Source organism: Salmo salar, chromosome 05 (assembly GCF_965601325.2).
Source record: "Salmo salar chromosome 05, fSalSal1, whole genome shotgun sequence".
NCBI lineage: Eukaryota > Metazoa > Chordata > Actinopteri > Salmoniformes > Salmonidae > Salmo > Salmo salar.
In genome coordinates, this window is record NC_138295.1 from 68,007,937 (window position 1) to 68,034,419 (window position 26,483).

The 26,483-nt window shown below is 44.2% G+C and overlaps 1 protein-coding gene across 2 annotated transcripts in view; it reads left to right on the forward strand.

Moving 5' to 3' along the window:
- LOC106605492 (glutamate receptor ionotropic, kainate 2) overlaps positions 1-26,483 on the forward strand; it is a 360,182-nt gene that overhangs the window by 135,156 nt on the left and 198,543 nt on the right. For both annotated transcript variants that reach the window (XM_082975442.1, XM_082975443.1), the window contains exons 8-10: positions 5,252-5,395; positions 13,525-13,632; positions 14,690-14,803. In XM_082975442.1, coding sequence (XP_082831568.1) covers positions 5,252-5,395; positions 13,525-13,632; positions 14,690-14,803 — 366 coding nt within the window. The remainder of the gene's footprint in view (positions 1-5,251; positions 5,396-13,524; positions 13,633-14,689; positions 14,804-26,483) is intronic.

The window sequence follows — 26,483 nt, forward strand, 5'->3', positions numbered from 1 at the left end:
GCTGTTTCTGACTCCAACAGTGCAGTAATAAAGTGCCTGGCAGATATCTTTAACTGGAATGTCGACCCACCACCTCAAGCACCAACCTTGACAAGATGGAGGCCTGCACGCTCAAAGACCACTCCATCACGGTTGACAACTCCACAGTGTCGCCCTCACAGAGTGCAAAGAACCTTGGTGTGACCCTGGACGTCACCCTGTCATTTTCTACAAACATCAAAGCAGTGACTCGCTCCTGCAGGTTCATGCTCTACAACATCCGTTGAGTACGACCCTACCTCACACAGGAAGCGGCGCAGGTCCTAATCCAGACTCTTGTCCTTTCCCGTCTGGACTACTGCAACTCACAGCTGGCTGGGTTTCCCACTTGTGCCATCAAACCCCTGCAACTTATTTAGAACGCTGCAGCCCGCCTGTTGTTAAACTTTCCCAAGTTCTTCCATGTCACCCTGCTCCTCAGCACACTCCACTGGCTTCCAGTCGAAGCTCGAATCCACTACAAGACCATGGTGCTTACTTATGGAACAGCAAGAGGAACTGCTCCTCCCTACCTTCAGCCTATGCTCAAACCCTACACCCCAACCCGAGTACTCTGTTCTGCCACCTCAGGTCTCTTGGCCCTTCCACCCCTATGGGAGGGCAGCTCCCGCTCAGCCCAGTCCAAGCTCTTCTCTGTCCTGGCACCCCAATGGTGGAACCAGCTTCCCCCTAAAAACCTGAACCAGCACTTGCACATGATCCTCCCTCTACTGATCTAAAAAATGTCAAATATATATATACTCTACTGATAACTAAAAAATGTAAAATATATATACAATGCGTTCAGAAAGAATTCATACCCCTAGACTTTCTCCACATTTTGTTGTGTTAAAAGCCTGAATTTAAAATTGATTAAATTTGATATTTTCTGTTACTGGCCTACACACAATACCCCATAATGTCAAAGTGGAATTATGTTTTTAGATCAAAAATAAAATCAATAATAAATTAAAAGCTGAAATGTCTTGCGTCAATAAGTAATCAACCCCTTTGAAATGGCAAGCCTAAATCAGTTCAGAAGTAAAAATGTGCTTAACAAGTCACATAATAAGTTGTGTGGATGCACTGTGTGCAATAATAGTGTTGAACATGATTTTTGAATGACTATCACATCTCTGTACCCCACACATACAATTATCTGTAGAATCCGTCAGTTGAGCAGTGAATTTCAAACATAGATTCAACCACAAAGACCAGGGAGGTTTTACAATGCCAGACATTGAATATCCCTTTGAACATGGTGAAGTTCTTAATTTCACTTTGGATGGTATATCAATACACCCAGTCACTACGAAGATACAGGCGTCCTTCCTAACGCAGTTGCCGGAGAGGAAGGAAATCGCTCAGGGATTTCACCATGAGGGCAATGGTGACTTTAAAACAGTTACAGAGTTTAATGGCTGAGATATGATAAAACTGAGGATGGATCAGCAACATTGTAGTTACTCCACAATACTAACCTAAATGACAAGAGTGAAAAGAAGGAAGCCTGTACAGAACAAAACATATTAGAAAACATGCATCCTGTTTGCAAAAAGGCACTAAAGTGAAGCTGCTAAAAATGTGCCAAATAAATTAACTTTATGTCCTGAATACAAAGTGTTATGTTTGTGGTAAATCCAACACAAAACACATCACTGAGTACCACTTCATATTTTCAAGCATGGTGGTGGATGCATCACATTATGGGTATACCTGTCATCAGCAAGGACTACAGAGTTTTTCAGGATACAAATAAATGGAATAGAGCTAAGCAAAGGCAAAATCCTATTGGAATATCTTGTTCAGTCTGCTTTCCAACAGTCACTGGGAGACAAATGCACCTTTCAGCAGGAAAATAACCTAAAACACAAGGCCAAATATACACTTCAGTTGCTTACCAATAAGACATTGAATGCTCCTGAGTGGTCTAGTTAGAGTTTTGACTTAAATCCGCTTGGAAATATATGGCAAGACTTGGAAATGGCTGTCTAGCAATGATCAACAACCAACTTGACAGAGCTGTAAGAATTTTAAAAAGAATAATGTGCAAGTATTGTATAATCCAGGTGTTCAAAGCTCTTAGAGCAGGGATCATCATCTAGATTTAACCGCAGGCCGATTTTCTCTGGTGTGGATAGTCGGAACATAATTACAAATAATTGGTAGACTGCAAATTGACAGCAGGAAGCCCAAACAGAAATAATGTTTGACTAAAACATAATCATTTCAAACCTTGCTTACATTTGTACACGATCACGTTGCATCTCTATTATGCGTGGGAATACTTGGAAACAGATTTCTAAAATTAAAATCACTTGGAGCTGATTTCCTATAGTTTTTTCTTTAACAGTCTTTCATGTGTAATAATGAAAATTCCACACACTTTTTTTTTCTCCAACTTTTGTATTTTTTTTGCTCAGAAAACTTGGGGGGGGGCAAATAAAACTACCTGCGGGCCAAATCTGGGCCGCCAGTTGGGGAATCCTGTCTTCGAGACTTACTCAGAAAGACTCAAAGCTGTAATCACTGCCAAAGGTGATTGTAACATGTATCGTCTCAGGGGTGTGAATGCTTATGCAAAATAGATATTTCTGTATTTCATTTGTAATACATTTGCAAATGCAAAAAAATTAAAAATGATTTTATCTGTTTTGAATTCAGACTGTAACACAACAAAATATGGAATAAGTCAAGGGGTTTGAATACTTTCTGAAGGCACTGTATGTATATAATGGTACGTATAGACAGTATGGACAGTATATGAATAGGAACGATGTGTACAGCAATAGTTATATAGGATGAGTCTTGACTAGAATACAGTACATACATATGAAGTGGGTAAAATGGTATGTAAACATTATTAAAGTAAAATAGACTTTTGACTGGTACTGTAAATAGGGCAGGATAGAGTACCGGTGTCACGGCCTGCCCGGTTAGGTCAGGGTGTGACATGGGGTGGGCATTCTATGTGTTGTATGTCTATGTTGGTTTTTCTTTATTGGCCGAGTATGGTTTCCAATCAGTGGCAGCTGTCATTCGTTGTCTCTGATTGGGAATCATACTTAGGCAGCCTTTTCCCCACCTGTGTTTGTGGGTTATTATTATTTCTGTGTGTGTACGCCACAGTTGCGTTACTTGCTGTTTACCTTATTGTTTTGGTTCGGTTTTCTTCAAATAAAGATGTGGAATTACTGGCACCCTGCGCCTTGGCTCATATATGACAGGGAATTTGAAGATAGTGAACGTGACAACCGGGTGGTAGACGACTAGCAACAGTGACTAAGTTCAGGGCAGGGTACTGGGCGGAGGCAGCCTAGTGGTGACTATTTAACAGTCTGATGGCCTGGAGATAGAAGCTATTTTTTAGTCTCTCGATCCCAGCTTTGATGCACCTGTACTGTTTCCGCCTTCTAGATGGTAGCGGGGGGAACAGGCCATAGCTCAGGTGGCTGAGCCCCTTGAGAATTTTCTTGCCGTTTCTGTGACACCGGTTGCTGTAGATGTCCTGGAAGGCAGGCAGTGTGATGCTTTGGACTGACCGTACCACCCTCTGGAGAGCCCTGCTTTTGCGGACGGTGCAATTTCCGTACCAGGCGGTGATACAGTCTGACAGGATGCTCTCAATGGTGCACCTGTAGAAGTTTGTGAGGGTCTTAGAGAGGGGCCAAGACAAATTTCTTCAGTCTCCTGAGGTTGAAGAGGCACTGGAATGCCTTTTTCACCACACTGTCTGTGTGGATGGACCATTTCAGGTTTTCAGTGATGCGAACGCAGAGGAACTTGAAGATTTTCACCCTCTTCACTGCGGCCCCGTCGATGTAGAGGGGGGCGTGCTCTCTCTGCTGTCTCCTGAAGTCCACGATCAGCTCCTTCGTTTTGTTGATGTTGAAGGAGAGGTTATTTTCCTGGCACAACTCCGCCAGGGACCTCACCTCCTTCCTGTTGGCTGTCTCGTCATTGATGGTAATCAGGCCTACCACTGTTGTTTCATCAGCAAACTTTATGATTGAGTTGAAGACGTGAGTGACCACGCAGTCATGAGAGAACAGGGAGTACAGGAGGGGGCAGAGCATGCACCCTTGTGGGGCCCCCGTGTTCAGGATCAGCGAAGTGGAGATGTTGTTGCCTACCTTCACCACCTGGGGTCAGCCCATCAGGAAGTCCAGGATCCAGTTGCAGAGGGTGGGTTTCAGACCCAGGGCCCTGATCTTAGTGATGAGCTTGGAGGGCATTATTGTGTCGAAGGCTGAGCTGTAGTCAATGAACATACTGCACATAGGTATTCCTCTTGTCCAGATGGGATGGGGCAGTGTGCAGTTCAATGACGATTGCGTCTGTGGATCTGTTGGGGCGGTTGGAAAATTGTAGTGGGCCTAGGGTGTCGGGAAAGGTAGAGGTGACATGATCCTTAACTAGCCTCTTCATGATGACAAAAAGTGAGTGTTACAGGGCAATAGTCATTTAGTTCAGTTGCTTTCGCTTTCTTGGGTACAGGAACAATGGTGAACATATTGAAGCAAGTGGGGACAACAGACTGATCAAATTATACGAACAAAAATATAAACCCAACATGTAAAGTGTTGGTCCCATGTTTCATGAGCTGAAATAAAAGATTCCAGAAATGTTCCATATGCTCAAAAAGCTAATTTCTCACAAATGTTGGCTAGCATTACTAATTTTCCAAGATAATCCATCCACCTGACAGGTGTGGCATATCAAGAAGCTGATTAAACAGCATGATCATTACACAGGTGCACCTTGTGCTGGGGACATTAAAAGGCCACTCTTAAAATGTGCAGTTTTGTCACATACATATTGTCACAGAAGTCTCACGTTTTGAGGGAGTGTGCAATTGGCATGCTGACTGCAGGAATGTCCACCAGAGCTGTTGCCAGATAATTTAATGCAAATTTCTCTAAAATAAGCCACCTCCGACATAGTTTTAGAGAATTTGGCAGTACGTCCAACCGGCCTCACAACTGCAGACCACGTGTAACCACGCCAGCCCAAGTGGGTGGTCCTATGCCCTCCCAGGCCCACCCATGACTGCACTCTTGCCCAGTCATGTGAAATCCATAGATTAGGGCCTTATTTATATATTTCAATTGACTGATTTCATTATGTGTACTGTAACTCCGTAAAAGCACTGAAATTGTTGCATGTTGCGTTTATATCTTTGTTCAGTGTATATGAAACATTTAAATTCTACATTCTCTCTGTTGTTTTCCAGACGGACGCTGCGCTCATGTACGATGCCGTGCACGTGGTGGCCGTGGCCGTGCAGCAGTCTCAGCAGATCACTGTCAGCTCCCTACAGTGCAACAGACACAAACCCTGGCGCTTTGGGAACAGATTCATGGCCCTCATCAAAGAGGTACGTAGTATTATACATTACACAATGGCCCACTGGAAAGGCAGGGGACGGATGGACATGGAGAGAGAGAATGAATGAGTGAGAGATAGCCTACACACACATAGGAGAGAGAGAATGAAAGAGAGAGAGAACGCCTACACACACATAGGAGAGAGAATGAAAGAGTGAGAGAACGCCTACACACACATAGGAGAGTGCAAATGAAAGAGAGAGATAGCCTACACACATAGGAGAGAGAGACACAAGAGAGACATACAGCGAGACAAGCTGGATGGGCACAAGGGGGCGATCAAAGAAATCAATCTAAATGAAAGAGAAAGACTTTGTTTTTACTGCATTTTTACATTATGTACATTCATAGTTCTCCGAGAGCAGCATCCATCTTAATCTTAAACCTGTCTCTCTGTTTTCATATCATGTCCCTACAGAATGGGTCTACATTATCTTAATCTGGGCTAATTATTCCTCAGTGTGCTAGATAGATTCTGGAAACTGGGGCGGTTAATCCAAACGTCCCTGTCTGTCAGTTAGGCAGTTAAAGAGCAAGATTGGCCCAGGCTATATTTAGGGTCTGTAAAGCCTAGCTACCCTGTTCTGTTCTGTTTGCTCTGTGAGATTTCACCAGAACCCTGCTAACACTCACACTGCTCCCGGCTGGGGGGTGGTGTGGCTGGAGGGTGGAGGGTGGGGAGAAGGAATGGAGGGATGAGGTTTTTGACATTTTAAAGCTCTTCGCCTCGAACCGCCGCACAAATAATCTCACATCTCGCCACCTCTAGTGCTCTCTCTCTCTAAGCCTGTGGACCAGTACTAGGGTGGACACTAGCCAGCCCTCATAAAAGACACCGCTGTTTAGCCTGATGGTCTTTATACACCACTGCACTGTCGATCCAGAGTGACATACAGGGTAACATTACACTATCACTGCATGGCCACTGCATCAAAGGCTAACACTGAACTATCACTGCATGGACACTGTATCACAGGCTAATACTGAACTATCACTGCATGGCCACTGCATCACAGGCTAACACTGAACTATCACTGCATGGCCACTGCATCAAAGGCTAACACTGAACTATCACTGCATGGCCACTGTATCACAGGCTAATACTGAACTATCACTGCATGGCCACTGCATCACAGGCTAACACTGAACTATCACTGCATGGCCACTGTATCACAGGCTGACACTGAACTATCACTGCATGGCCACTGCATCACAGGCTAACACTGAACTATCACTGCCTGGCGGGTAGGAGCATTGGGCCAGTAACCGAAAGGTTGCCGGATCGAATCCCTGAGCTGACAAGGTAAACATGTCGTTATGCCCCTGAGCAAGGCAGGTATCCCACTGTTCCCCAGGTGCCGATGATGTGGATGTCGATTAAGGGGGGTTGGGTTAAATGCGGAAGACACATTTCAGTTGAATACATTCAGTTGTACTACTGACTAGGTATCCCCCTTTCCCTACACTATCACTGAATCACCACTGTATCACAGGCTAACATTACACTATCACTGAACCACCACTGTATCACAGGCTAACATTACTCTATCACTGAATCATCACTGAATCACCACTGTATCACAGGCTAACATTACACTATCACTGAACCACCACTGTATCACAGGCTAACATTACTCTATCACTGAATCACCACTGTATCACAGGCTAACATTACACTATCACTGAATCAACACTGTATCACAGGCTAACAATACACTATCACTGAATCGCCACTGTATCACAGGCTAACATTACACTATCACTGAACCACCACTGTATCACAGGCTAACATTACACTATCACTGAATCACCACTGTATGACAGGCTAACATTACACTATCACTGAACCACCACTGTATCACAGGCTAACATTACACTATCACTGAATCACAGGCTAACATTACACTATCACTGAATCACCACTGTATGACAGGCTAACATTACACTATCCCTGAATCACAGGCTAACATTACACTATCACTGAATCACAGGCTAACATTACACTATCACTGAATCACCACTGTATGACAGGCTAACATTACACTATCCCTGAACCACCACTGTAATACAGGCTAACATTACACTATCACTGAATCACAGGCTAACATTACACTTAACATACTACATCTATTTAACACAGATTCATTCAAAGGTATTTCATATGTATTTATTTAAATGTATTTAAACCTAGATTATGACCAATTTCCACTGTTATTTCAATATAACCATGTCCAACCACATAGGCAGGCAATTGTGGTTATTTCTTGGAAATTCACAATCTTCTTTCATCTAGCGTTCTCTTCCCAACAAAGAGGAACAATGTGACATTAATGAGCCTGTAATAACATGACGTTAGATGAGTCATACTACAGGTTCTTTCTGAAATAACATCCGCTTTAAGCCAGTTGCTCATGCTTCTCTAAGAAAAGGGCACAGAATTCAACACTTGCTATGCAATGTAACACAAGAGAGTTCTATCAAGGCACAAGGCGAGACCCAAATGCAGACACAGGAGGCAGATGGTTGGAGTCTTACAATGTTTAATCATCAAAAGGAGTAGGCAAGAGGATGGTTGTGGACAGGCAAAAGGTCAAAACCAGATCAGATTCCAGGAGGTACAGAGTGGCGGACAGGCAAAAGGTCAAAACCAGATCAGATTCCAGGAGGTACAGAGTGGCAGACAGGCTCGTGGTCAGGGCAGGCAGAATGGTCAGGCAGGCGGGTACAAAGTCCAGAAACAGGCAAGGGTCAAAACCAGGAGGACTAGAAAAAGGATAATGCAAAAAGCAGGAGAACGGGGAAACCGCTGGTTGACTTGGAAACATACAAGACGAACTGGCACAGAGAGACAGGAAACACAGGGATAAATACACCGGGGAAAATAAGCAACACCTGGAGGGGGTGGAGACAATCACAAGAACAGGTGAAACAGATCAGGTCGTGACAAGTTCAGTGCTTAGGGCCACTTTTATGCTCGATTTTCAGCATTCCAAAGTAGTGCCTGTATCGTTACAGATGAGGTAATTTTTAATTTTTTTTATTTTTATTTCACCTTTATTTATCCAGGTAGGCTAGTTGAGAACAAGTTCTCATTTGCAACTGCGACCTGACCAAGAAAAAGCGTAGCAATTTGACACATACAACAACACAGAGTTACACATGGAATAAACAAACATACAGTCAATAATACAGTAGAACAAAAGAAAACAAAAAAAAGTCTATATACAGTGAGTGCAAATTAGGTAAGTTAAGGCAATAAATAGGCCATGGTGGCGAAGTAATTACAATATAGTAATTAAAACACCGGAATGGTAGATGTGCAGAAGATGAATGTGCAAGTAGAGATACTGGGGTTCAAAGGAGCAAGATAAATAAATAAATACAGTATGGGGATGAGGTAGGTAGATAGATGGGCTGTTTACAGATGGGCTATGTACAGGTGCAGTGATCTGTGAGCTGCTCTGACAGCTGGTGCTTAAAGCTAGTGAGCGATATATGAGTCTCCAGCTTCAGAGATTTTTGTAGTTCGTTCCAGTAGAGAACTGGAAGGAAAGACGACCAAAGGAGGAATTGACTTTGGGGGTGACCAGTGAGATATACCTGCTGGAGCGTGTGCTACGAGTGGGTGCTGCTATGGTGACCAGTGAGCTGAGATAAGGTGGGGCTTTACCTAGCAGAGACTTGTAGATAACCTGTAGCCAGTGGGTTTGGCAAGTCGCAATGGTGGGTAGTGTATGGGGCTTTGGTGACAAAACGGATGGCACTATGACAGACTGCATCCAGTTTGTTGAGTAGCGTGTCGGAGGCTATTTTATAGATGACATCACCGAAGTCGAGGATCGGTAGGATGGTCAGTTTTACGAGGGTGTGTTTAGCAGCATGAGTGAAGGATGCTTTGTTGCGATATAGGAAAACGATTCTAGATTTAATTTTGGATTGGAGATGCTTAATGTGAGTCTGGAAGGAGAGTTTACAGTCTAACCAGACACCCAGGTATTTGTAGTTGTCCACGTATTCTCGTAAGTCAGAGCCGTCTGCTGGACGGGCGGGCAGGTGCGGGCAGTGATTGATTGAATAGCATGCATTTAGTTTTACCTGCGTTTAAGAGCAGTTGGAGGCCACGGAAGGAGAGTTGTATGGCATTGAAGCTTGTCTGGAGGTTAGTTAACACAGTGTCCAAAGACGGGCCAGAAGTATACAGAATGGTGTCGTCTGCGTAGAGGTGGATCAGAGAATCACCAGCAGCAAGAGCAACATCATTGATGTATACAGGGAAGAGAGTCGGCCCGAGAATTGAGCCCTGTAGCACACCCATAGAGACTGCCAGAGGTCCAGACAACAGGCCCTCCGATTTGACACACTGAACTCTATCAGAGAAGTAGTTGGTAAACCAGGCGAGGCAATCATTTGAGAAACCAAGGCTGTCGAGTCTGCCAATAAGAATGTGGTGATTGACAGAGTCGAAAGCCTTGGCCAGGTCGATGAATACGGCTGCACAGTAATGTCTCTTATCGATGGCGGTTATGATGTCGTTTAGGACCTTGAGCGTGGCTGAGGTGCACCCATGACCAGCTCTGAAACCAGATTGCATAGCGGAGAAGGTACGGTGGGATTCGAAATGGTCGGTAATCTGTTTGTTAACTTGGCTTTCGAAGACCTTAGAAAGACAGGGTAGGATAGATATATAGGTCTGTAGCAGTTTGGGTCTAGAGTGTCACCCCCTTTGAAGAGGGGGATGACTGCGGCAGCTTTCCAATCTTTGGGAATCTCAGACGATACGAAAGAGAGGTTGAACAGGCTAGTAATAGGGGTTGCAACAATTTCAGCAGATAATTTTAGAAAGAGAGGGTCCAGATTGTCTAGCCCGGCTGATTTGTATGGGTCCAGATTTTGCAGCTCTTTCATAACATCAGCTATCTGGATTTGGGTGAAGGAGAAATGGTGGGGGCTTTGGCGGGTTGCTGTGGAGGGTGCAGTGCAGTTGACCGGGGTAGGGGTAGCCAGGTGGAAAGCATGGCCAGCCGTAGAGAAATGCTTATATCAATTCTCAATTATAGTGGATTTATCGGTGGTAACAGTGTTTCCTAGCCTCAGAGCAGTGGGCAGCTGGGAGGAGGTGCTCTTATTCTCCATGGACTTTAGTGTCCCAGAACTTTTTTGAGTTAGTACTACAGGATGCAAATTTCTTTTTGAAAAAGCTAGCCTTAGCTTTTCTAACTGCCTGTGTATATTTGTTCCTAACTTCCCTGAAAAGTTGCATATCATGGGTGCTATTCGATGCTAATGCAGAACGCCACAGGATGTTTTTGTGCTGATCAAGGGCAGACAGGTCTGGAGTGAACCAAGGACTATATCTATTCCTAGTTCAACATTTTTTGAGTGGGGCATGCTTATTTAAGATGATGAGGAAGGCACTTTTAAAGAATAGCCAGGCATCATCTACTGATGGGATGAGGTCAATGTCATTCCAGGATACCCCGGCCAGGTTGATTAGAAAGGCCTGCTCGCAGAAGTGTTTTAGGGAGCGTTTGACAGTGATGAGGGGTGGTCGTTTGGTCGCAGACCCATTACGGATGCAGGCAATGAGGCAGTGATTGCTGAGATCTTGATTGAAAACAGCAGTGTATTTGGAGGGCGAGTTAGTTAGGCATGACATCTATGAGGGTGCCCGTGTTTACGGATTTGGGGTTGTACCTGGTAGGTTCATTGATAATTTGTGTGAGATTGAGGGCATCAAGCTTAGATTGTAGGATGGCCGGGGTGTTAAGCATGTCCCAGTTTAGGTCACCTAGTAGCACGAGCTCAGAAGATAGATGGGGGGCAATCAATTCACACATGGTATCGAGGGCACAGCTGGGGGCAGAGGGAGGTCTATAGCAAGCGGCAACAGTGAGAGACTTGTTTCTGGAAAGGTGCATTTTTAGAAGTAGAAGCTCGAATTGTTTGGGTACAGACTTGGTTAGTAATACAGAACTCTGCAGGCTATCTTTGCAGTAGATTGCAACACTGCCCCCTTTGGCAGTTCTATCTTGGCGGAAAATGTTATAGTTAGCGATGGAGATTTCAGGGTTTTTGGTGGTTTTCCTAAGCCAGGATTCAGACACGGCTAAGACATCCGGGTTGGCAGAGTGTGCTAAAGCAGTGAGTAAAACAAACTTAGGGAGTAGGCTTCTAATGTTAACATGCATGAAACCAAGGCTTTTACGGTTACAGAAGTTAACAAATGAGAGCACCTGGGGAGTGGGAGTGGAGCTAGGCACTGCAGGACCTGGATTAACCTCCACATCACCAGAGGAACAGAGGAGAAGTAGGATAAGGGTACGGCTAAAGGCTAAAGGCTATACGAACTAGCCATCTAGCACGTTTGGAACAGAGAGTAAAAGGAGCAGGTTTCTGGGCACGATAGCATAGATTCAAGGCATAGTGTACAGACAAAGGTAAGGTAGGATGTGAGTACATTGGAGGTAAACCTAGGCATTGAGTAATGATGAGAGAGATATAGTCTCTAGAGACGTTTAAACCAGGTGATGTCATTGCATATGTAGGAGGTGGAACAACATGGTTGGTTAAGGCATATTGAGCAGGGCTAGAGCCTCTACAGTGAAATAAGACAGTAAACACTAACCAGGACAGTAATGGACGAGGCATATTGATATTAGAGAGAGGCATGCATAGCCAAGTGAACATATGGGTCCAGTGATTGGTTGGGCTGACTGGAGACAAGGCGATTGAGACAGTTATCAGGCCGATGCTAACAAGCTAACAGTTAGTAGGCCGGGGCTAAACAAGCTAGCAATTAGCAGACCGGGGCTGGCAAGCTAGCTGTTAGCAGACCGGGCTAGCAAGCAAGCAGTTGGCAGACCAGGGCTAGCAAGTTAGCCATTGGGGGGCGTCGCGATGGGGGTAAGTCTGTTTTTGCCTCTTCGTGCAGTGACGTCGATAGACCAGTCGTGGAATTAGTTGGGTTCCAAGTAACTCTAGATAGCTAGCAGGCCGGTTAGCAGAATGGGCCTTCAGCGGACGTCACGCCTGAGGGGCCTGTTGGAATCCTCAGGCAGATTATGTCGGTATTCCAGTCGTAGAGGATCGGCGGGGATTCCGTGCCCTGTACCGGCAGTAGAAGGGATACGGATATTGTAGCCCAGGAGTGGGCTTCGGTGGTAGCACAGGAGCCCTGGCCGAGCTTCAGGCTAATTGGTGCTTGCTCCGGGATGGAAACGCTAGCCAGGAGTAGTCACCCGGGATTGCGGTTAGCTAGTTGCGAAGATCCAGGTGAAAATGTTCAGAGTTTGCGGTAGGAATCCGGGGATATGGGGGGGGGAATATATAAAATAATAATAGGTCCGTTATGCTCTGATTTGAGTCACGTTGTTCGAACTGGCGAGAGCTTTCCGAGCTTAAGGTTAGCTGATGACCGCTAGCAATGGTTTGCTGACTGATAGCTGGTAGGTAGTTAGCTGGCTAGCTTCAGTTGAGGGATTCCAGATCCGAAGTAAATAGAAATACTTTAGAAAAAAAATAACAGATCCACGCCACATTGGGTGATGCGGGTTGCAGGAGAGTATTTAGAAGTTGAGGTTTAGGAAAATATTTAAAAAAGATATGCGAAGAAAAAGATGTAAAAAGATATATACCAGGGACACGACAGGACAAAGACGTCTGACTGCTACGCCATCTTGGATTCTCTATGAATGTTCTAACTGAATGTAATAACTATCTCACTGTTACTAAAGCAACGATCAGAATTACATCCAAAAAGCGTCTGTGTCCTGGAGAAAGTATCAAGTTTGTGTATGTGGTATTAATAAGTAATATACAGGGTGTGTGTGTATTTTTAGAATACCTTTGTGTGTTTGTGCACCTTGCTTAAAGGTGAACTCTAATGAATAATGAATGTCTCTATTTTGCTGAGAATGAGTGAGCTCCTGTGACCTCTTGCTCTTTGGTTATGATGAATCTCTCTCTCTCTTTCCCTCCTCCATCTCTTTCTCCTCACTCTCCATCCCTTTCTCCCTTTCTCCCTTTCACTCTTGCTTTCTCTCTCTGTCTCTTTCTCTGTCTCTCCTCCCTTCCTTCCTCCCTCTCTCGCTTCCTACCCCTCTCTCTTTCTCTCCTCCAGGCCCACTGGGATGGCTTGACTGGGCGGATCACTTTCAACAGAACCAACGGCTTGAGGACAGACTTTGACCTGGATGTGATTAGTCTGAAGGAGGATGGACTAGAGAAGGTACTAGGGGAGTGTGTGTGTGTTTGAGTGTGTGTGTCTGTGTCTGTGTTTGTCTGTGTCTGTGTGTGTGTGTGTGTGTGTGTGTGTGTGTGTGTGTGTGTGTGTGTGTGTGTGTGTGTGTGTGTGTGTGTGTGTGTGTGTGTGTGTGTGTGTGTGTGTGTGTGTGTGTGTGTGTGTGTGTGTGTGTGTATGTGTTTGAGTGTGCATGTTTATAAGACATGACCATGTGTGCACGTCTACGGAGGAGATAATTCATAAAAAAAAGCTTGCCAACACAACAGATCCAAACACCAACCCACACACACACACACACACACCCTCCTAACACACATGCTCCCCTGTGTGTGCCTCTCAGCTGCTCCTGACCTCCTCGTCTCTCTCTGTGGCGTGTGTCTACGCCTCCATGAATAATTTACTCTATTAATGAAAAAACCTTCAGGAGCCCTCCAACCTCATGAAGGCTGAATTAAACAGTTGATTTACAATTACAAAGCAGCCATCTCTAAGGCCTCAGTAGTGGGCATCAGAGAGAGGTGCAGGACTGTTGTGGCTGTAGTGGGTTGGTGCTGCAGAGCAGAGTGTCTGCTGAGATGAGAAGCCCTGTTGCGGGTAAGAGAATAGCACAGCCAGGATGAGAGGCCCCTGCAGGCTCGCCCCTCTCCTCCTCCTTTTCTTTCTGCTTCCACCAACCCCTCCTTACACACTCACTCACATGCACACACATGCACTCAGTACTCCACCTCTTCAGCTCAAGCACACATTCCCAGAATTCTCCAGCACCCTTAGGACACGGCTGACAGCAGGTGGAACTCTTAACTCTTAACCTGCGGGATGTGATATAAGAGCTGATCTAGGATCAGGATCTGCCTCTAGCTCTCTGTGGAAGAGGAGTGTGTGTGTGTGTGTGTGTGTGTGTGTGGGTGGGTGTGTGTTTGTAATAATGCACCTCACATCATATTTTCTCATAGACACACTCTTCCCTGAACAGTTTTTCTGCATGGAAGATATAACTGAAGTGCACTAAATGCTAATGTTTTGTCTGTGTTTTTCCCCTCAGATTGGAACATGGGACCCTCCTAGTGGCTTGAACATGACAGACCACCAGAAGGGGAAGACATCCAACGTCACAGACTCCTTAGCCAACAGATCTCTAGTTGTCTCCACCATACTGGTAAGTACCGTTCACTCTTTGCTCTGGGGTAGACACTTTTTGTCTATTCATAGAGAACTTAAATTGCTGTACTAACTGTCAGCTGGGTGCTATAACAGAGTTCTATCATGTCTATATAAGTGATTATGAATGCCCAGGACTGCTCTAAGACTTAATTGACTCCTTGGAAAAGGTGTTATTCCTTTTTAGTTTTTAGGTAATTTTCTTTGAAAAGTGCTCCACTTGAATTTCTCAGGATGGTTGTCGGCCTGTGAGCGAATTGAATGGAAGTAGCCAAAAGTACACCACTTTTAAATTACCAGTCCACACTTCACTTCACTGCTGTGGAGAGGTCCCTTTCCAATTGGTTGAGAACAGTTTCAGGCAGGGCTAATTGGCTGATTGATTGTCCAATAAGATTTCATGGTTTAAGGCTCTCTCTCTCTAGCATTTTATTAGTCCCTCTATTGAGGAGTTGTTTCTCTACCCAGTGATGCTAAACCCAGACATTCAGGGGAACTCTGGGGGAAGTTAAAGAGTGCCCTAGGATCTTTAATGCTTCTCTATGAGTCACACAGACCAACTCACAGCTGTACTTCCTCAGGCTTCATCCAACCATCTTTGGCATTTTAGAATAGCACTATTAACCTCCTGTGTATTGTTATTATTCACTCTATAGAAGATTTATAAAAAAATCTTAGCTTCAATGATGAGCGTGTAATGATGGGGCGGTGAGTCGGAAGCAGGTGAAACATTTTAATAAAACAATAAAACCAAGAACACGACACTAACATAAGGCAGTACGCCGATACACTAGAACAATACCAACTGGTGAGTGAACATAGGAGAGTGACATATAAAGGGGAGGAAATGATGAAGGTAATGGAGTCCAGGTGTGAATCATAATAATACACAGGTGCACGTAATGATGAGTGCCAAGTGTGTAATGATGAATCCCAGAACCAGTGGTCAGTACTCTGGCAACATTGTATGCCGGAGGGGAGGAGCAGACGTGACAGAGCGTATCACTCCCCATCCCGTGGTGTCTATCTGTTGGGGTGGAGTTGTCTGTGAGTTGTAAAGAAAGTCTGCTCTGGTGCTGTATGGATTCTGTAGGCTACACGGTGACTCCATCCCTCCTATCTCCTCCGTCTGAAAGCCATACCAGAGCCCGCCGCAATTGACTCATCACGACTAAACAGGAAGCTTCTAGAATCAACAAAGTTAAGGCCATTTACGATCCTATTATTAAGAACCAGAGCGTAAAAATAACAATATCAACCAAATTGCGGTTTGTTATTTTTTATCCCGTGCTGCGCTTGCCTTACCTCTCCCATGCATGCTGCCGCTGTGTTCTGATTGAATTGCTGTTATTAGTTAAGACTCTAAATGTCTGTAATTGGTGCATCAGGATTGAGTCATGGGGAGATCTCGGATGGCTTTGAGGGGAGGAGAAAATAGGGAGGGCTGACAATAATTGGGTTTGTTACATTTGATTGATGCACACTTTTATCCAACTTCTCTTCATTTTTTTCATGCCAGACTGAAGGATTACAAGCCCCTCTTTAAAATGTGGAGCTGTAATTAGTTTTCAATGCCTCAGAGATCTGAACTAATCAAAAGAGTTTTGGCCATTTTGTCAAGACCTCATATTGGTAATAGACTGGTGGTTAAATTGACAGTACTTCAAAGACCTCATACTGGTATTATATTGGTGGTTAATGTCACAGTATGCCCATATGGTAATTGAAGAAGTCGTAGTATTTTATAACTGGTTTACTGCAATGGCATGAATTAGATTACTTTTTAGCATTATCAAAACCTGTGGTTTGAATCGAAGAGGGCAGTACATAAGCGCAGACAAAGGATATCAAGGATCTGGAAGGATTCTGTATGAAGGAATGGTCCAAGATCCCTCCCAATGGGTTCTCCAACTCTTTTTTTGAGAATGAAAATACTTTAACTCTTTCTCTGAGCAATTGTATTGTATTTTTGTTATGCATACAATATAGATCAGTATTTGAATTATTTATTTTATACAGTCATTATTGCTCACCTTTACCAGGGGTGTCAATTATTTGGTACCTGGGGCACCAATCATAGTAGTGGACATAAACAAATCCCACCTCCTCTTGGCTACACTAGAGAATCCTCCTCACCTGGGGCACCAATCATAGTAGTGGACATAAACAGATCCAACCTCCTCTTGGCTACACTAGAGCATCCTCCTCACCTGGGGCACCAATCATAGTAGTGGACATAAACAGATCCAACCTCCTCTTGGCTACACTAGAGAATCCTCCTCCCCTGGGGCACCAATCATAGTAGTGGACATAAACAGATCCAACCTCCTCTTGGCTACACTAGAGAATCCTCCTCACCCGGGGCACCAATCATAGTAGTGGACATAAACAGATCCAACCTCCTCTTGGCTACACTAGAGAATCCTCCTCACCCGGGGCACCAATTGTAGTAGTGGACATAAACAGATCCAACCTCCTCTTGGCTACACTAGAGAATCCTCCTCACCCGGGGCACCAATTGTAGTAGTGCTATAGCCCCGTTTCCCCTGTGGGAGCGGCTTTTAGTATGAGAGCGAGAGAGAGAAGAGAGAGTGAGGGAGAGAGAGAGAGTAGCCATAATAGGACATTTGAAGTGTCTCTATTCCTTTGGAATGTTTACTGTACATTTTATATTGTTTTATTTCACTTTTGTTTATTATCTAGTTCACTTCCATTGGCAATTTAAACATATGTTTCCCATGCCAATAAAGCCATTTGAATTGGAGAGAGCGCAAGAGAGAGAAACTATGAAAGTTAGACTTAATATGAATATGTTATGTGCTCAGGTCTAGATCTGTGCTTCTGACCTTAGTGTTATCTTTGTGTTACACACACACTCACACAAGCAATGCAAACAAGCCTCACGGTATAATAATGATCATGAATGAGACAGATGTGAAAAACTCAATAATTACCTCACACTGACAAATAACTACTGTAAAGGTTCATTAAGCTAAATGACGGTATAATCAACCATAAGCAGCTAGTGCAACACTATATCCTGTTGATTACCTGTTCTACCCATCATCTGTCAAACATGTCTCTCTGGCTCTGCACACCTGCATTGGCTGGGGGATCAGTTATATATGCATTATATTATAAACTCTTTTCCCCGTTCAGCGGAATCTGATTTTACACAACGCTTATCAAGGATCCAGGGGTAAGGAGTTGTTACTAAGGTAACAGGTAATGGGAATCTAAAGAAATGAATAGACAAATCAACCTTTCAAGCTTATTTACTTTATTTATTTGTCTTTTCATACACTTCATGTCTCCTTTTTTGGTTTCTTTAGTCAAAGCACAGACACTCAAGTCGCTGAATTTCTTCACTAACCAACTTTGAAATCAAACCTGTTTCAAATATACAATAGATGACCAAAATTATGTTGACACTCATTCAAACATAATGGACATTAATATGGAGTTGGTCCCCCATTTGTTGCTATAACAGCCTCCACTCTTCTGGGAAGGTTTTCTACTAGATGTTGGAACATTGCTGCAGGGACTTGCTTCCATTCAGCCACAAGAGCATTAGTGAGGTCGGGTGCTGATGTTGGGTCGATTTGGCCTGGCTCACAGTCGGCGTTCCAATTCATCACAAAGGTGTTCGATGGGGATAAGGTCAGGCTCTGTGCAGGCCAGTCAAGTTCTTCCACACCGATCTCAACAAACCATCTCTGTATGGACCTCACTTTGTGCACGGGGGCATTGTCATGCTGAAGCAGGAAAGGGCTTTCCCCAAACTGTTGCAACAAAGTTGGAAGCACAGAATCACAGAATCATCCAGAATGCCATGGGTCCCTAGATCGTCAAAAAGTTCTACAGCTGCACCATCGAGAGCATCCTGACTGGTTGCATCACCTCCTGGTATGGTAACTGCTCGGCATCTGACCGTTAGGTGCTACAGAGGGTAGTACGGCCCAGTACATCACTGGGGCCAAGCTTCCTGCCATCCAGGACCTATATACTAGGTGGTGTCAGAGGAAAGCCCAAAAATTGTCAAAACTCCAGTCACCGAAGTCATAGAATGTTTTCTCTGCTACCGTATGGTAAGCGGTACCGGAGCGCCAAGTCTAGAACCAAAAGCTCCTTAACATCTTCTACCCCCAAGCCATAAGACCGCTGAACAATTAATCAAATGCCCACCAGATTATTTACATTGACCCCCCCATTCGTTTTTTTACACTGCTGCTACTCGCTGTTAATTGTCTATGCATAGTCACTTCACCCCTACCTACATGTACAAATTACCTTGACTAACCTGTACCCCTGCACATTGACTCAGTACCGGTACCTCCTGTATATAGCCTCGTTATTGTTATTGTATTGTGTTACTTTTTATAATTATTTACTTTAGTTTATTTGGTAAATAAACTAAATATTGAACTGTACTGTTGGTTAATTAAAGACTTGTAAGTAAGCATGTTGTATTCGGCGCATGTGACAAGTAAAGTTTGATTTCATTTGATTGTGTACTGTAGCGTTAAGATTTCCATTCAACTGGAACTACGGGGCTTAGCCCAAACAATGAAAAACAGCCCCAGACCATTATTCCTCCTCCACCAAACTTTACAGTTGGCACTATGCATCTGGGCAGGTACTGTTCTCCGGGCATCCGCTAAACTCAGACTCGTCTGTCGGACTGCCAGATGGTGAAGCGTGATTCATGACTCCAGAGAATGCCTTCCCACTGCTCCAGAGTCCAATGGTGGTGAGCTTAACACCACTCCAGCCGATGCTTGGCATTGCGCATGATGATGTTAGGCTTGTGTGCGGTTGCTCGGCCATCGAAGCCCATTTCTTGAAGCTCCCGATGAAAGGTTCTTGTGCTGATGTTCCTTCCAGAAGCAGTTTGGATCTCGGTAGTGAGTGTTGCAATCGAGGACAGACAATTTTTATGTGCTACGTGTTTCAGCACTCGGCGGTCCCGTTCTGTGAGCTTGTGTGGCCTACCACTTCGCGACTGAGCCATTGTTGCTCCTAAACATTTCCACTTCACAATAACAGCACTTACAGTTGACCATGGCTGCTCTAGCAGGGCAGGAATTAGTCAAACTGACTTGTTGGAAAGGTAACATCCTATGACGGTGCCACATTGAAAGTCACTGAGCTCTTCAGTAAGGCCATTCTACTGGGAATGTTTGTCTATGGAGATTGCATGGTTGTGTGCTCGATTTTATACACCTGTTGCTGAAATAGCCGAATCCACTAATTTGAAGGGGTGTCCACATACTTTTGTATATATATATGTATTTTTCATAAATAGGGTTTTTGTAGTATTAGTTGATTATTTTAAAGTTGTAAATCATAATTTGTAGTTTGACCATTTCTAACTATTAAAGTTCAACTTTCCATGACTCCACATCACACGTGTGAGATTTTGCTACTGATAAGGTTGCACTATGCTCTTTTTCACTTTAGAAATGGTGCAGCTGATGTGAAAAGGCTTCTTCTCTGACACATTACATACATACAACACGAAGAATCACACCCTGGAACCAATCGTAGTAGGGCTCGCCAACAGATCACCTCTCCTATAGTCTTGTTTCCCTTGTGGGATGGGCTCATCTCTGCCAATAGGTATTTAGTATGCCAGACATAAAGAACAATTAATTGAAACAGAATTTGATGTGAGACTTTTATTTACTACAGTTGCGGGATATATGAGTCGCCGATCGGGTTGAATTAAAAGGTACAAATCCACACACGCTCTGTCGGGCTCCCCGAGGATCAAAGGAGTCACAAATGAGAAGAGAGAGAGAGAGAGAGAGAATGAATCAGCTTTGTTTGCATTATATAATAAACCCTTTTCCCCATATAGCGGAATCTGATTTTTCACAGTGCTTATCAAGGCCCAAGGAGTCGTTACTAACGTAACAGGTTAAGGGGATCTAAATAAATGAATAGACGAGTCAACCTTTCAATCTCTTCATACACTCTTCATGGCTATTCAAGGTACATACATTCAAACAACTATTTATCTTCACTAATTTACACTAATTGATATATTTCATAAACAGCATATTGGTAGTATTATTTGGGTATTTCAGAATGGTTCATCATTATTGCTAGTTTGACCATTTCAGATTCTTAGAGTTAAACTTTGATTAAACAGTGAGCCTATGGGAAGTCTTCCATGACTCCACATGACACGTAGAGAGCACTGAGTGGGTTCTCTTTGTTCTTTGCTCTAGGCGGTAGCCTCGTAGCATATTGGCCCAATCATTATAAAACTAAAATAAATGCTCAAATGAGTCAGCATCATTGGGACACATTATTTTCATTGGGACACGTATTCCATTTTAGAAGAATCAAGGTGATTTTGCATTCAAGGGTGAGTGACTCTCCAGATCAGCAATATAAAATACAGGAGGACTTTAATGAGGTTTGCTATACAGAGATAGCTAGCTAGTCCTTTTTGATTTTCTTTCCTCCCTCACAGTTTTAAATGAAAGATGCTTGTAGGTCTCCATCTGCGGGGATCACAACACGAGACAGGATCAGTAGGTGGCATGTCAGACCTTCCACATGTAGCAGGTGGCTAGCGTGTAGCTAGCGTCTAACGTTGTCAGACACTTCCTGTGGTTCTGACCTCAGCCCCCCCTCTCCCCTCCCCCTCACACACACAAAGCGTGTCTGCACAAACACATGCGCACGCAGGCATGCATACACGGACACTGTGTTTATATGATTAATTGGGATTAAAGTGCTGTTATCCACTCATAATTCAATTTCCAGGGAAGAACATTTCCACAGAATGTATTCAGGACCACATTGAAAATAATATAACCATGGTGAAAAACAAGTGTTGTATAATACTTTCATTTGTTGTCCTATGGACAGACTAATAAAACAGTGTTAGGTGTTAATGGGCCAACTGCCTGTTTATGATAATTACACTCTTTCACAGCTGACAGAAGGTGAGAGGTTATACGCTGCTACATTGTGCTCATTATGCTAGATAATACATATTCCAATGAAAAACATGGCAGCACTGAGAAAGAGGCCTATTCAGAGAGAGGAGATTACAGTTTATGTCTATCAATGGGAGGGGGGCTAAAGGCCTGTCCACGTCCATTACAAACGACTTAATTAGCATACTGGAGCATTCATGTATGTTACAATTGATGTCTTCATGGTTGAATGTTTTACATTGGTAATTATTGTTAACTACTCGTTAGCCCCTATCTTTGTTGTATGAGAGGTTGTGGTTCTGCCTTAACAGAACCACAAAAGAGGGCCACCATTGTTCCTGTTCCCAAGAAAGCTAAGGTAACTGAGCTAAATGACTATCGCCCCGTAGCACTCACTTCCGTCATCATGAAGTGCTTTGAGAGACAAGTCAAGGATCATATCACCTCCACCCTACCTGACACCCTAGACCCACTCCAATTTGCTTACCGCCCCAATAGGTCCACAGATGATGCAATCACAATCACACTGCACACTGCCCTAACCCACCCGTCACTAAGCTCGAGATCCTGGGTCTCGACCCCGCCCTGTGCAACTGGGTCCTGGACTTTCTGACGGGACGCCTCCAGGTAGCGAGGGTAGGAAACAACATCTCCACCCCGCTGATCCTCAACACTAGGGCCTAGCAAGGGTGCGTTCTCAGCCCTCTCCTGTACTCCCTGTTCACCCATGACTGTGTGGCCATGCACGCCTCCAACTCAATCATCAAGTTTGCAGACGACACTACAGTGGTAGGCTTGATTACCAACAACGACAAGACGGCCTACAGGGAGGAGGTGAGGGCCCTCGGAGTGTGGTGTCAGGAAAATAACCTCACACTCAACGTCAGCAAAACAAAGAAGATGATCATGGACTTCAGGAAATAGCAGAGGGAGCAGCCCCCTATCCACATCGACGGGACAGTAGTGGAGAAGGTGGAAAGTTTTAAGTTCCTCGGCGTACACATCACCGGCAAACTGAAATGGTCCACCCAAACAGACAGCGTGGTGAAGAAGGCGCAACAGCGCCTCTTCAACCTCAGGAGGCTGAAGAAATGTGGCTTGTCACCAAAAACACTCACAAACCTTACAGATCCACAATCAAGAGCATCCTTTCGGACTGTATCAACGCCTGGTATGGCAACTGCTCCACCCACAACCGTAAGGCTCTCCAGAGGGTAGTGAGGTCTGCACAACGCATAACCGGGGGCAAACTACCTGCCCTCCAGGACACCTACAGCACCCGATGTCACAGGAAGGCCAAAAAGATCATCAAGTACAACAACCACCCGAGCCACTGCCTGTTCACCACGCTATCATCCAGAAGGCGAGGTCAGTACAGGTGCATCAAAGCTGGGACCGAGAGACTGAAAAACAGCTTCTATCTCAAGGCCATCAGACTGTTAAACAGCCATCACTAACACTGAATGGCTGCTGCCAACGTACTGACTCAAATCTCTAGCCACTTTAATAATTAAAAATTGGATGTAATCCAATCAAATCAAATGTATAAAGCCCTTCTTACATCAGATTATATCTCAAAGTGCTGTACAGAAACCCAGCCTAAAACCCCAAACAGCAAGCAATGCAGGTGTAGGAGCACGGTGGCTAGGAAAAACTCCCTAGAAAGGCCAGAACCTAGGAAGAAACCTAGAGAGGAACCAGGCTATGAGGGGTGGCCAGTCCTGTTCTGGCTGTGCCAGGTGAGATTATAACAGAACATGGCCAAGATGTTCAAATGTTCATAGATGACCAGCATGGTCAAATAATACAAATCACAGTAGTTGAGAGAGAGAGAGAGAGAGAGAGAGAGAGAGAGAGAGAGAGAGAGAGAGAGAGAGAGAGAGAGAGAGAGAATATACTTAAATTCACACAGGACACCGGATAAGACAGGAGAAATACTCCAGAAATAACAGACTGACCCTAGCCCCCCGACACATAAACTACTGCAGCATAAATACTGGAGGTTGAAACAGGAGGGGTCGGGAGACACTGTGGCCACATCCGACGATACCCCCGGACAGGGCTAAACAGGCAGGATATAACCCCACCCACTTTGCCAAGTGATCTCCGCCACGGCACAACCCAAGGGAGGGCGCCAACCCAGACAGGAAGATCACGTCAGTGACTCAACCCACCCTTCCTAGGGACGGCATGGAAGAGCACCAGTAAGCCAGTGACTCAGCCCCCGTAATAGGGTTAGAGGCAGAGAATCCCAGTGGCGAGAGGGGAACCGGCCAGGCAGAGACAGCAAGGGCGGTTCGTTGCTCCAGTGCCTTTCTGTTCACCTTCACACTCCTGGGCCAGACTACACTCAATCATAGGACCTACTGAAGAGATGAGTCTTCAATAAAGACTTAAAGGTTGAGACCGAGTCTGCGTCTCTCGCATGGGTAGGCAGACCATTCCATAAAAATGGAGCTCTATAGGAGAAAGCCCTGCCTCCAGCGCTTTGCTTAGAAATTCTAGGGACAATAAGGAGGCCTGCGTCTTGTGACCGTAGCGTACGTGTAGGTATGTACGGCAGGACTAAATCGGAAAGATAGGTAGGAGCAAGTCCATGACTGTGGCAGTGAGTAGATCTAGAGACATGTTGGACAAAACCCACTGAGTCGATGATGGCTCCAAAAGCCTTTTGGAGTGGGTCTGTGGACTTTTCCATGTGAATATTAAAGTCACCAAAAATTTGAATATTATCTGCCATGACTACAAGGTCCGATAGGAATTCAGGAAACTCAGTGAGGAACGCTGTATATGGCCCAGGAGGCCTGTAAACAGTAGCTATAAAAAGTGATTGAGTAGGCTGCATAGATTTCATGACTAGAAGCTCAAAATACGAAAACATCGTTTTTTGGGGGGGTAAATTGAAATTTGCTATCATAAATGTTAGCAACACCACCTTTGCGGCATGCGTGGGGGATATGGTCACTAGTGTAACCAGGAGGTGAGGCCTCATTTAACACAGTAAATTCATCAGGCTTAAGCCATGTTTCAGTCAGGCCAATCACATCAAGATTATGATCAGTGAGTAGTTCTCATTGACTATAACTGCCTTGGAAGTGAGGGATCTGACATTAAGTAACCCAATTTTGAGATGTGAGGTATCACAATCTCTTTCAATAATGGCAGGAATGGAGGAGGTCTTTATTCCAATGAGATTGCTAAGGCGAACACCGGGATGTTTAGTTTTGCCCAACCTAGATCAAGGCACAGATGCGGTCTCAATGGGGAAAGCTGAGCTGACTACACTGACTGTGCTAGTGGCAGACTCCACTAAGCTGGCAGGCTGGCTAACAGCCTGCTGCCTGGCCTGCACCCTATTTCATTGTGGAGCTAGGGGAGTTAGAGCCCTATTTATGTTCGTAGATAAGATGAGAGCACCCCTCCAGCTAGGATGGAGTCCGTCACTCCTCAACAGGCCAGGCTTGGTCCTGTTTGTGGGTGAGTCCCAGAAAGAGGGCCAATTATCTACAAATTCAATCTTTTGGGAGGGGCAGAAAACTGTTTTCAACCAGCGATTGAGTTGTGAGACTCTGGTGTAGAGCTCATCACTCCCCCTAACTGGGAGGGGGCCAGAGACAGTTGTGACCGGAAATGAAGTCTGGTCAGCTATAGTCTGGTCTGTGTCTCTGAGCTCACATAATAAATGTATCACTAGTCACTTTAAACAATGTCACTTTATATAATGTTTACATACCCAACATTACTCATCTCATATGTATATACTGTACTCTATACCATCTACTGCATCTTGCCTGTGCCGTTCGGCCATCGCTCATCCACATACATGTTCTTATTCATTCCTTTACACTTGTGTGTAAAAGGTAGTTGTTGTGAAATTGTTAGATTACTTGTTAGATATTAGTGCATGGTCGGAACTAGAAGCACAAGCATTTCGCTACACTCGCATTAACATCTACTAACCATGTGTATGTGACCAATAAAATTGTATTTGATTTGATTTTAACCTTTTACTGCAGTGGGCTAAATCAGGTTCACTCAGTGTTTCTTGGTTGTCTTAAACAAACCTACTTTGAATCTAAAGTATACACCTCACACACATGGTTATGGGCTTAACAAAAGACACCTGTACCATGTCACTTATAGAGTTGAAATGTATCATTGTTTTTGTTTGCGTCCCAATAATACACGTTAAGTACATCACAGAAGACTGAAATGTAACAAAACCGTTTGACATAGAAACACCAGATTTCCGGCTGTTAAAAAAAAATATATATATACACTACACAAAAGTTTGGGGTCACTTAGAAATGTCCTTGTTATTGAAAGAAAATCACTTTTTTTGTCCATTAAAATAACATCAAATTAATCAGAAATACAGTGTAGACATTGTTAATGTTGTAAATGACTATTGTAGCTGGAAACGGCAGATTTTTTATGGAATATCTACATAGGCGTACAGGGGCCCATTATCAGCAACCATCACGCCTGTGTTCCAATGGCACATTGTGTTAGCTAATCCCAGTTTATAATTTTAAAAGGCTAATTGATCATTAGAAAACCCTTTTGCAATTATGTTAACACAGCTGAAAACTGTTGAACTGATTAAAGAAGCAATAAAACTGGCCTTCTTTAGACTACTTGAGTATCTGGATGAGCCTTAATTTCTCAGAACAAGAATAGACTGACGAGTTTCAGAAGGAAGTTCTTTGTTTCTGGCCATTTTGA